Source organism: Squalius cephalus (genome assembly GCF_949319135.1).
Source record: "Squalius cephalus genome assembly, chromosome: 22".
In the NCBI taxonomy this organism is placed as follows: Eukaryota; Metazoa; Chordata; class Actinopteri; order Cypriniformes; family Leuciscidae; genus Squalius; species Squalius cephalus.
This window is the reverse complement of record NC_137143.1, coordinates 28,983,172-28,996,706: the sequence shown is the minus strand read 5'-3', so window position 1 is coordinate 28,996,706 and position 13,535 is coordinate 28,983,172. Positions and strand designations below refer to the sequence as shown.

The 13,535-nt window shown below is 37.9% G+C and overlaps 1 protein-coding gene across 1 annotated transcript in view; it reads right to left on the bottom strand.

Moving 5' to 3' along the window:
* Window positions 1-13,535, bottom strand: part of cdk18 (cyclin dependent kinase 18) — a 52,719-nt gene that overhangs the window by 30,890 nt on the left and 8,294 nt on the right. The window contains exon 2 of the mRNA XM_079858281.1: window positions 2,295-2,430. Coding sequence (XP_079714407.1) covers window positions 2,295-2,412 — 118 coding nt within the window. The 5' untranslated portion in view covers window positions 2,413-2,430. The remainder of the gene's footprint in view (window positions 1-2,294; window positions 2,431-13,535) is intronic.

Genomic DNA, 13,535 nt, shown 5'->3' with positions numbered 1-13,535 from the left:
ATAATGAGTTACAGTGAAGTTCTGACCCACAGATTGATCTGCAAACCTGATCAGAATACTGTTTCTGTTACAGAAGGGATATCGGTTGATTCGTTGATGAAGTGGCTCAGATTGCATTCACACCAAATACAATCCAAAGTTCACTGTAAATCAGACTGAGATGACTATCAGACTTGGATCTACATCAAAATATACCTCAGATAATCTTTGTACTCGGTCCATTAGTGTTGATGTGGTTCCAAGCACAATTTCTTAGTTCATATATGCCTAGACAAATCCAACTAAGAAAGAAAATGAACTTGCTTGCTCCCAGTTACCATAAAATGGTGCATTTTTGTTCACATGAAGTTGATTGGAATTCAAAATTGAGTATAAAGACCTATTCTTTAGAGTTAAATAATTTACAGACCAGCCAATAACAAGTATTATCGATTTATATTGTAAGACCGCAGGTGTGCGAAAACCCCTGTACATCTTTGACAGAGTCTTAAATTCTTAAAGCGGTCCTACTTGTATTCTCTCCCTTGAAATTCGATTTAATATTGACTCGAGAAGGTGTTAAGACCATAGAGCCCGACAGCAGAGCAGAATAGTGCTATTAACTCTGCATTAATAATGAAGGCTCAATGATAACCACCACTGCAATTTGTGGCTGAAGAGCGAAGGCGCTGGAGAGTCAGAATCCCGTTTCCTCCTTATCTTCTCTGGACCGTCGCAGGTCCTCACAGGCCTCTAGACTCATCTCTCTCCCATCTCTTGAAGAAATGATCAAACTCTTATGGGTCGCTCACTCTATGACATCTTTGTGAGATCCCATTCCATTTGAGAACAATCCAAAGGGCTTCAAATCGAGACAAGGTAGCCTCAGTTGGCTTTAAAACTGACACTATTTACTTTCTTAACAAAGGTTCCTGATTGTAAAAAATGAGTTTGAATAGGTTTTGAATGGCTTTAGTTGTCTTAAAGGGTTAGTTAAACCACTGGAGTCACATGAATTTTTTTTTTTTTTAACTTACCCTACACTTAGGTAAGACAGTAAGAATTGTAAGGTACATTGGTTTTGTTAATTTCCCGATTTCAAAATATCTGGAGAATATCTCTCTGGGTTAACTGTGGCTTTCTTGCTGTTAATCAGCATTACTTATATTAATACTTATATCTAAATATTTTGAGCAGGAACCAGTGCCATGAAGTCAAGGTTTTGAATGCCTTTAGTCGATTTTAAAGGAACAAAGTTGTCTTTTAATCAAAATGTAGTACTTGTTCCACCTCTGAAACAACTTTTCTGACCTGATGACCCAAGGCAGCATGGCTTGGGAAAATAATAATAGTCCACTTTCCATAATCCATGCAAATACTGATGGACAAAATGAAGCCCCTATAACCCTTTTCAATACAACCCCCATTTTTGCAAGTGGGGCGTAAGTGTGTTTTTAGAGAAGGCTAACAAAAAAAAAAAAAGATTGTCCCCTGTAAGCTCTATTGCAGTCTATAGTCGATGTCTGCTATGGCGAACTGCCCCATTCATGTTTCTATTGTTCTCACTCGACAAACCTTTCACACTTCTGCCGGGTAAGAGAACTAATCTTCATTATTCTTTGATCATTATTATTTTCTATTCTGTTTTGCATGAAAATATCACATTAAGGACGTTAAAAGTGTGTATGCATTAAAAACCCCACAAAAGGATTAAAAAAACTGGTCTGAAGTTGTTTTAAGAATTATTGTTCGTTATAGATGATGTCTTTTGTTATTATAAATTCTTGATTATGCATGAAGTGAATGAAAAACGAACAGTTCATATTGTAGGATTAGACTAAAGCCCTGTTTGGACATGACTAGTAGTTTTCCCTCAGGAAGTCAGGTATTTTTGTGTTTTACAGATTTTTTTTATTTTATTTTTTAATCTCTTCCAAATCTAACATGTCTGTGTTTTTTGGCTAACACAGGCATCCTTTGAGTAATCGAATCCTGTCTGGATAGGACTATCTGTGATTATGGTATATTATCTACCCTTCTCCTCATTTATTTTCAGCTTCAGACACAGATGAAGCTCATTTCTCACTGCGCCACATGGTGCACTTTCTTCATGGATTAAGACTTTTTTTTTTTGTGGCAATTTTCTGGGTAAAATAATACTTGGTGCTTCAAGTGGATCAATAAGGAGTACTTGATCACTGTAGTAGCAGCATCAGGTATAATCCATATAATAAATTACATATTTAAGTCTTGGTTATTGTGACCCATACATTCACACTCATTGGGGGATATGAATGTTGAGAGGAAAACCGTACCGTCATTGCAGCAAATGTTAAGCTGGTTTATCTGTTCTGTGAACTCGTTCTCCTCTATCGTCTCTGTTCGTGGCACGGAAAGTGAGAAACGCCTCTTGAAGTTCTTCATCTTGTTCATGTCGCTGGACCAGAAGTCCTGTGGAGGATGCAAGAACAGTTTGAATTATGTGTTATTTTATTTTTTGCATTTCTGAAAACGAGAAGATGACATTTGTTTTGTTGCGCTCTCTCTACAGTTGCCATGGAACATGAAAGCTGTCATGATACGTGTTGTTGTCTTTCAGAATCTAGTTGAATGAAACTGAGATTGACTCAATGTTTACAACTTCACAAAGATTTGCCTTTCTTCTGTCATCGCTGGCTGCTTTACGCTCTGTCAGAGAGCCAAGTTTGATGTGTATTACACAAAAACTCTAAAATAAGTCTGCAAACAAAAGTCAGAGATCTCAGTTTGAACTCAAATGTTTCTCATTCAAAAGTACAAATGGTCTGAGCTGCCATTCAGATTCATTTTATAGCTCTGTACTCTTACGCTGCATCCGAATATGCCTATTTCCATACAAAAAAAACATAAGTGTGCATTTGATGGACACTTTACAATCCCATGAGGCCACGGGAGACGATTTGTGAATGAAGGTGAAGCAGCGTAACTGACATCGTAGGTCACGTAATAATGACAACATGGCGGATGAAGTACATTCAAAATTAATTACTACTTACATTCATACCATATAGAACATACTTTTTTTTTTTTAAGTCGTGAAGTCGATTTCAAACCAATTGTAGTACCTGCTATACAGTATGCAATTTCTGAGCTTTTCTTTAGGTAAACTAGGTTGAACCAGTATTGTCTATATTAATTTTGCCAAAATAATTTTGTATAATGTCTCATGAGCTATAAAAGAGCAACCTCTGAGCAATAATTTTTTCTCTGTGTAGATGTACACCCTGAAAACAGATATGTTCCTTTCCATCCAACATCAGTGCTTTCTATAGGGCACAAAAGAGTTAAAGAGATGATATTTTTGTTGCAAGACATCTTTCCTAACATTTTAAATTACCTTGAGGGAAAAATAGACCATAAAAGTGTAAATTATGTCCTTTATAAATGATAAAATGGTTTCTGTATATGGATATATGGTTTAAAGACACAGATTTAATAGATTTCTAACGATATTAAATCTTTTTACTGCTGAAGTTCAGCTCTGTCTCACTACAGCTTGCCTTTCCGCTCTAGGCAGAGAGGTTGCTAAGGGTTCCAGTGCGGTTCATTTAATTCCGTGTGTTAGATTGTGCTGTGTGCTTTACTAATTATTTTGAAAGTGGGAGACTAGCCAATACTCCCAATGCCAATTAGCGTCAGCTATCCCCAAAATAACTGCATCTCAGAGCACCATTGTTTCTCAAATGACTCTCTGAAACGAAAAATAATAAAATAAATACAAGTGCTAAAAAGTTCCCTTGTCAGCCATGGTCATGGTGGGCTTTTTTCCTTCTCTCTCTCTCAAACTTGTTTTCTGCCTCTCTTTGATTATAGTGGTTGTTTTTTGCTAAGGATAATGATTTAGTCTTCCTGTCTTTGAAACATGGCTCTCATACGACGATAATTGCACCATGCAGTCCCATCATAAGGCTGATGAAATGCAGACCAGCGTCTGCCTGAATAATCTCATCATCTACCACGTATTTATGGGAGGTTAACAGTTGTAGCATGGAACAACATTCTGCTCAGTCTTCTGTGTTTTGGTTGTGATTGTGAACTAAAATCTTTGGCTTTTTTGTTTATTTTTTTTAACAATTCTTTTAAATGAATGAATTCTGAAATCCTTAAATTTGTAAATTGACACAAATCCCGTCATTGTAAAATAAGTGCTGTGATTGCTTTTTTTCTGCTTTGGTAACCAAACAGTTGTTGGACCCCATTGACTTCCATTATATGGAAAAAACTATACTATGGAAGTCAATGGGGCCAAATCAACCGTTTGGAACAATTGGTTTTTTGGGGTGAACTATCCCTTTAACTGTACCATGTCAACCAGCAAAACTTTGACCCCCTTGGTGCCACCTACTGGTCTCTAATCGAATCTAAACGTGTTTTTGGTGAACGAAATCAAACGATTGGCGTCATTAACATCTTAGACTTTCTAAAACCGTTCAGATTCAAAGGGCAGAATATTAACATGATTTTTAAAGATCTCAGCATCTTTTAGCTTCCTAGCATTAATCACACACAGTTGAAATATTTTATTGATATTCTCTCCCACTTCCATATTCACTCTGATTGAATCCAAAACCTCATCTGAGTGTAATTACATCTCAAACTCCAGGGACCCTCCAAAGATGTGAGGGTGTCATAAGCAGATGTTAACCGAATCATCCGGAGAGGTGACCTTATATTCTCTGTCAAACTTCCTCTGGCGGCTGTTTTTTCCGTCTGTAATTTATTCTAATTCTTATCCTGAAGAAGAATTTCGTCTCTCTAATGCTGATAAAACTGAGTTTGCATTCGTCTGACTTTACCAGTGTGCTGCTAACTTACTTACTCCCAAAGATGCTTCATGTACTTCAAGTAATTCACAGCCTTCTCGTTTCATTTGACCGACCCTGTCCATCAGCCACACCGCCTCGCTGCCTTTTGCATTTGCTACGTGCCTCGGCTCCGCGGGGATTGCTGTGACTCAAAATAGAGACACCTATCCTCCGCCGTGATGCGATCTCCTCCAGACGCGTCTGAAGAAGCCGGAGGAATTCTCAGCGTGACTCATTCGGCGCTCTGTACACACTACTTTCAGCAGGGATGTGACTTCTCTTCGACAGGGAATCTATTAATAAGGTTTTTTCATTTGGTCGGTGGGCTGGTGGCATATGGAGGCTGACGGACTGTGTGTTCCCGGAGTGGGCCGCTTTCTGTTGATCTGAGACACCACAGACCGAAAGTACTTTAAGAATAACTGGTGATGGTATGCTGTTCACCTCTTGTGTGCTGAGGATTTGGCATTAGTCAAACACACTGACATTTTTTGAATGAATTGTTGGATATATTTAAAACAATGACGTCAGCTTGCTTTAGGGCAGTAAGGCTATATTAGTAGCGGGTCTTGCCAAGTCAAGCTATTACTTGTGCCACTCATACTAATTTTCAAAAACACCTAATTCAAATGAACCATCTTGCCAGTCTTCTTTAGCGTGTTTCTATGCAGTTGCTAGGGTCTTTTGAGTCTTCTGTTGTGTGTTGCTGTGTAGTTTCTAGGTTCAGGGTGTTCTGACTTTAGAATGTTGCTAGGTTATTGCAACACAACTCAAGGTAGCTGATGTCCGGATTTCATGTTCATGTAATCATGCATTAGCATTAATCTAGATGTCATATAAATCAGCAGATTATGATTGCTTGACTCAAATTGCTTATAATCCACTTGAATAATGGCCAGTTGTGTAGGCTCAATACCATCATCAGAATTAAAACGTCATTGACGACCATTTACATTTTCACCAGACAAGTCAAGCCGGCAGTACAGAAATGTGAGGAAATGTTTCCAGAAGCATATTAAAATCCTTTGTTATCTTTTATTTTATTTAAGTATATATGTGTATACAGTATTTATTTCATTAATTTAGATTTTTTTCTCATTACCTTTGTGTTAATATTCAGCTTTGTATAGTTTATTAAAGCCCTAGAGCAGGTAGTACTTTTCTCATAAAGTTTTTAATTAGTATTCTCTCATGATCAATTCTGCCTGTATCATTGCTGTCGGGCGGAAATCTCGTATCTGCATTACTACATCTGGCTGTGGGTTTTGCTAATATTTAACCAATGAAAAGTATTAAAAAGAGCTTGTGACTAAACCTCGTAACTCCATTGGATGCTGAAACCTCAAATCCACACTGCCTGTATCATGAATGAAGTGCCACACGCAGTGGTGCAACTTGGACACAACATCATCATCATCAAGAAACACCATATATAAAGGCTAATGTTTTATGTATTTGAGGAGTGGAGAAGAGTGCATTTGTCGCTGTGTCATTGCCAATACTGTCTTAAATAGCCTGTGCGTAGCACTTCACCTTTAAAGCTGCCGTCGGCAACATTTTTTTGATCATATTCAGTGAAATCTCAATAAGCGTGTTATTTGTTTTGCAAAAATCCACCGCTCCCGGATCATCGGGTCCAATCAGCGCAGGGGGGTGTGAGATCTGACTGTCAATCACAGGTCGTGCACACGCCACAGATCCCCCCTCCCTCGCGCACGTTACAATATCACATGCACACGACACGCCTGAAGTTCGCCTGAAGATTGTACGAAGCGTGATGGCGGAGAGAAAATCTACTAACAAGCTATGGATAGATTAGCCAGGGCAGCCTACCTCCGAGTCCATGGTGTTGATCGATGCTGAAGAGACGGACGCGTTCACAGAAAATCTGGTGCACACGCACTGACGAGCACAACCTCGATGGGAGGGTGCTCGCTGGTAGTGGGGGAGGGGCATGAGAGTTGTAAACATTCAAAAGTTTGGCTAAGTCGACCCAATCTGCCAGACTTGCCGACTGCAGCTTTAATAACATGAGATGTTGTCCAAATGACAAAAAAAAGAGTGCCCACATCTAGCTACAGTAAACCTTATAACCCATAGGTTGATGAAAAAGTAACGCAATGCACTTACTACCTCAGATGCGGGCGGCCAATCTAATGACAGGCAAAACCTGTCCTAAATTCTCAGAAATTCACTGGTCAAAAACCTCCTAACTCCATTTGAGCTTGGTTTTGGTAAAATGTTAATAATATAATGACTCATGCAAGTGTCTCAAATTTGACAACAGTGTTTAATTTTTTTTTTTTTAAATACGGCGCGTTTTCCATTTTCTGAAAAGTAGCATTTTTGGATATGTGAGGTTTCCGCCCGATAGCGAAGATATGTAATCTAAAGGTGTCTTGGGAATGAAATTAGTAAATTCCATGTGCTCCCTTTAGATATTAACCCCAGTATTTATGAAATTCATTTCTGATCTTATAATATAAGCTTCTGTAGGGCATGTTTTACATGCAGCCATGCTCTCTTTATGGGTGACTTTTGTCTGATCTGACCCTCGAGCTAACATTAGGATAATGACAGACGTATCATATCAGAATCACATTCTATTGTCTTTATAATCACATTGTTTGCCCTTTTTCTCCTTCCAGCTATTCTGTTTCTCATTACGTAATCTTCCCACTGTCACATCCATCTCTGCTTACATTCCCCTAATGTAGAGCTCTTAATTGAGCTCTGCACTGTTAGCAAAGCTGAAACACTGCTGTCTGATATGTGTTGACCTCTGAATGAGTCTGTGGATGAACCAGCGAGGAACAGCTGTGCTCGCCAACCCTCCACCCAAAATCCCCTGCTGTCCTTGACTCCCTCTCTCTCCATCTCCTGGCAGACGCCAAGATCAAAGATGGCATTAACATTGGTGAGGTGTGCAAAGAATGTTTAACCTCTGTGTCTGTGTGTACTTGTTGTGTGCCACGAAACCAGCCGCACAAGGCAGATAAAAGTAGGGCTGGGTAAAAAATACAGATTTTTTATTTTTTTTATTTGAATCTATTCTCATTTTAAAGAACCAATATTGATTCTTAAATCCCAAGAATCGATCTTTCAGTCTGTTATTTTCAGTTGATGAATGAACAATGCTTTGTTGCGGGCCTTTCATCCAATATATCTCAATAAGCTTTGGGCTTTGTTACTTTCTGATATGAAACAGAAACTGTGTTCGAAATATACCCTCATTCACTATCCCCTACATTACTCCACTAATATAGCCTACTTGAAGGAGCGAATGAAAACGAGTGAATGAATTCGGACACTGAGTGCACCGGAAGGGCTGCCACTTTTGCATAGTTTGTGCTTGCTGTTATCTAGCTTTATGTTAAATAATCATTTGAAACTTAGCAAACTGGCAGCTCCAGTAGTAATGTAAAGATTTATCTTGAACTCTATCATGGAAACTAGCATGTATAGCCTAAACCTTAATCAAACGATTTAATAATCAATTAAAAAGGAATTTATACCTGTATGATATTACGCTGTAGCCATATTCGACCAACGGTTTGGAAAATGGATGACCATCTACTGGTCAGATGCGGGAATTCATTCGGCACGACTGACACAGGGCATTCTGGGTATTCTCTAGCTGTTGAGTCTACATCGGTTGTACAATCATTATTGTGGTGCATTGTGGGATTGAATGAGGGCACTTAACGTCCACTATGATTATGGACACCACTACAAATGGCTGTCCCTTCAAATAGTGCCCTATTTAAGGGTATCGGGGAGCGATTTCGGACACAGCCAAAGCCTCAGCTTTCAAATTCTGTTAATTTTAATACGAAATTCAAACAATAATTTGCCGCTCTGTAATGTGGCTTGACAGATCAATCATCTCTTCTGCTTTACTAGTTACAACACAAACATTTGAAGGTATGTTGAAAGATACATTACAACTTACTAAAATCTGTATCATGTCTCATGTAATCAATCAGTTTCAACCGTGGAAAGATGTCAATAAAACAGCTTGTAAACAATGTCACGTAATGCCTCAGAATAGCCAATACATTTCCAAAAAACTCAGCTAGAAAAATTATCTTGGAGAAGAGCATTTTGCTAAATATGCACTATATTGCATATTCATTGTATTTTTACTTAATCTGTTCTTCAATATTTAATGTGTTTGAATAAATTCTTCATGTTTTTCCATTATCATTTACTCAACCCTCATGTCGTTCCAAACCTGTTTGACTGACTTTCTCATATAGAACATAAAAGAAGATATGCTATTTGAATATATGCTATTTGGGAAACATTTCTCAAAATATATTTTATGTTCAAATTATGACAGAATGTTCTTTTTTTCTTTTAAGTATCGGTGATATTCTGTTCTCTAGATCTTTTTTATTTTTGCCTGTTTACAGTCTGTCTGTCAGAGTTTAATACTGAGCTTTGAGCAACAGTAATAAATCTGTCTTTAGAAAATGGCAAACAGAAAAAAGACAGTTCAGACACTTTGATTTGATCTACCTTTTTCTCTCCTCTTTCACTCTAACTTTCCAAAGCAGCTTAATTGCTCATTGCCAGGAATGCATTCCAAATCAGGATGCGCCCCATTTGTCTTCTTTACAGACTACAGATCTGGCTCAACACGAATCAAAGAGCACACACTGGCAGACTGTGCACCCGGCCAAAGGCCAATATCCATCCAGGTCTCATTCAAGGCCCCGCATACACAACGAAAAGTGCAACCAGAACCCCTGCATGGCGAAAACGCTCCGAAAAACATAGCCTAATTTTGTTTTTCTATGGACTGGTCACTCTGCGGGGTATGGCGGTTTTGATTGAGAACACGACTTCCCACATGAAAAGATGTGAGAATATAATGAGAAGATTCTGATCTCTCTGACAGAGTTTGGCCGTCTCGTCTCTGGCTCGCCATCATCAAATGGCATCTGCTCTCGTTCTCGTGCCAGATCAACTTGGCCCTCGGCTCAGAGCGGGAAAACCCATCATTTGGCAGCGAGAAGCCCTTGATGGTGCAACAGTGATGTCTCAAGCTGCTTTCTCTACGGTAGTGTGTCAGGACAATTCGCCTTTTTCTGCGTCCGTCCAAACTAGAGAGAAAACATGAAGGCGTTTTTTGACTCCTCTGCCTATTAGATGCCCGCGAGTGACAATCGGATGGTGTTTGATTCTGGGTTTGCCCTCTTTTTTTGCTTCCCCAAAGATTCATCCAAACTCAAAGTCATCCTCATGTGGCCATAATTAAAAAAATGGAGATCAAATCTAGTTGCAAGTCTGGTTACTGAATGTGTAAGAAAACTTTTCAAGCATCCAAACACCCTGCAGAGAGTGTTTGTGACATTAAAGCCAATGGTTTTTCTCCCATCTGGCTTTTCTGCTGCAATTACAGTACTGGCATTACTGCACAGATGTCCGTCTACCGAGTCCATTTATTGAACAATGAGAAAACAACATGACATTTGCCTTTGGCGAACACGGCTAAGCCCTCCAGTGGAGTGGCGTCAGAGCATTGTGGAGGCGGAGTACTGACGTACAGAGAGGGAAATCATTTCACCTACACTTTAATTGATGCTTAGGCACCCGTGGGTTCAGTTCATTCAATACTGCAGTTGATCAAATGCTAGTTTTTGTCCAGGATGAGAGCATGCAGAGACGGCCACAAGGAGACCTCTGAGAGCAGCTGGTGGTGCTGAATATATTGTGAGTTGATTTGAAGGTGAAAAAGGATATCCTCTCGTCATGCACAAAGAAAAACAAACAGCTTGTTGCGTGTAATTGTATGGTGGAAATGTCACTGTTAATCAACAGTAGCATTGCAGTTGTCATTTTCAACTTTTCATGAAAAACCAGGGTTTTGATTTGGGAAATCACACACACACACACAGGATATTTCCTCCTAAGTTTTCTTTTATTGCTATTATTGCTTTTGGCTTGTTCACTGGGTGGTTTGTAAGGCACTTTGTTATGATTTTAATTGATATTCAACAACGTTGAATTCAAGTTATTGCATTTTGATGCACATTATATATCCACCGTATTGGTTATCGGCTGATTTTAGTTTTTAATTTCTAGATTTATTAATAATGTTTGGTTTAATTTATTTGTATTTTGGATGATGTAGTTCATTTTGTATGCTCATTTCTCCCTATTTTTCACCTTTAAAAGTGCTCATTTAAATTTAATTTGAAATCACTTTAATGATAATTTAATAACAACATTATGCATTTGCAGTATTTCAAATAAATAGAAAATATTATAACATTGTGATTCCTAAATTCACTTGTAGAATTTAAAATGTAGCCTATTATTTATTTCTATATTTATTTATATCACGTTATATTTATTTATATTATTTATTTTACATTGAGTTTTAATATCAACGATTTATTCGTTATCAGCCATAAAATCATAATAACTAATGGCTTATCATTATCGGCCAGAATTTTAACATTTGTGTATTTGTCAAAAAATTTTTTCTTTTTTTTTGGAATAACATTCAGCGAAGAATTGTGTACAATATGATTTTAAGATATTTAGTGTATGATTCGTCCTCGACATAGTACATACTGCAGCTTTTCTAGAAAACAACTCATCCAGAAACAATAATTATATTTTGTACGAACCCCTTGAATCTCTTAACATGTGTCTGTAAAAAGATGACCTAGATCCTCTCTGACGCCCAGGGGGATCGACTGAGTCATTTCATCCAGAAGTGCACTCCTGTAATGTCGTCTCAGGAGGAATAAAGGTGCTGCTCCAGTAAAGGGAAAAATCCAGTGTTCAATGTCGCTTACATTGGCTCTTATATTACACGACATGTATGCTATCTATGTACTGTATATTGCAACAATTTGTTGAGACAATGGTGCTAAAAATTGTAAAACCATTCAGGCCTGAAATTGTGGGGCTGTTTTGAAAGTTGATAATGAAAGTAAACGCCAGCAACAGATAATGACATGTTTTACCTCCAGATTTGCCAGCATTCTGAGGAAAATGAGTGAAAACAATGGCAATTTGGAGCAGATGTGTAATTTAGCCTTGCTGTTGTTTGAGTTAAATCAGTAAAGCGAAGAATGACTAACTAGGGATAGTGTCTCAGCGGAAGCACAGAGCGCTTTCTGCATATTGCTCTTTGGTGTTAGTTTTGGGGAAGTCGTGAGGATACAGTGGAAGTGGAATAAAGATTAATGAGGAGAACATTTCCTTCATCTCGCACTTGATTTACTTTTGTTCTGAAATTACCACTGGCGTTGCTGTGGATCATGATCTTCAAATCATAGATGATTGTTTCTCTATATCAAAAAACAATCATGTCTTAGTCTCAGTGGCCTTGTGTAGAAATATGTATGTGGAAATGGCCAGAGGAGAATTTGATTGGCTTCTTCAAAATTTCAGGGTACATCATTTTCTCAGTTAATTATATTTGACAGTTATATGTCTTAAAATTACAATAGACGCAAGTCAATAGTTGACATACATTAAGGGTACAGAACTATACAAAATTTATGTGGATAATAGCTCAGTTTGGTCTTGGGAAAACTTGATGAGAAAATGCTGAGTTCATTGAGAGTTGATTGCAGTCTCAAATCTGAGCACAGTTTGTGATCTCTTCTGATACTGATAGAGAAGTGAAAGCAATGCATTCATTTTTAGAAAAAGGGAAATCAGCTGTTCAATTAATCTTGTGGCTGACTAGGAGAAACAATTGAGATATTAAAGATATCACTGAGGAATGTTTATGACGTGTAGTTTCACAAAATGGGACTGTTGTTGACAGTTTAAAGAAATAATTAGATTTTTGACATTTTATGTTACTATTTATTTTTATTTCTGGAAGAATTTGAGAAATTATTGCTTTCATATTAAGTCTTTTTTTTTTTTTCTGGAATGGAGAATTTGAGAAGTGTTTACTTTCATATTTAACATCTTATTTTATTTTACTTTATGAAGAATTTGAGAAGAAGTAGCCTATGTTATTTTAGATTGAGCCCGCTGTTGCTGTCTATGTGAAACAAGTGAGATATTGACAAGATGTCATTTGCGATTTGTCTTTCCCATGGGTGATTCCACATCCGTGCATCATATGCAGTACATTTACGACTAATGCATTTGTCTCCAGGTTCCGTCTTATTGAATGTATTAATTTAGCCTACCTGTCCATCAGAGGATTCATGTCCATCATCTCAAGATGGTTTGCCTCTGCAATAATGCTTTAATGGCTGCATTAGGATGTAACCCAGATTTTCAATTCTGACTCGAACCCAAACCACATAAAGGCAAGCCGCGCTCAGTCCTGCGGTCAGATTAGTTTACGCCTCAGTGACAGAAGCGCTCGTTCAAATCACGCTTCAGTGCGGTTTTACAACTCGCAATATGCCAGCACAACGTTGCCCTTGTTTCTCAGAATGACATACAAGCAATTACACTGGATTCCTTCTATCCCACTAAAGCCTGTTCTTTTAGAAAGCCAAAACCTGAGTAAAGCGGGTACTTTTTCACTTTTTTAACTATTAACATGATACTTTGCTTGTGTTTTCAGATCAGAGCTACAGACTACAAATAAAATATGTACACATTTTGTAATTTTCAATGTAAACGAGCTATGGATGAGAGAACTTTATTTTCCTCAATGTGTCTTTTTATGACATTGATTTGGTGAGTAGGTGTTAGTAAATCACATCAGTGTTTGTGATT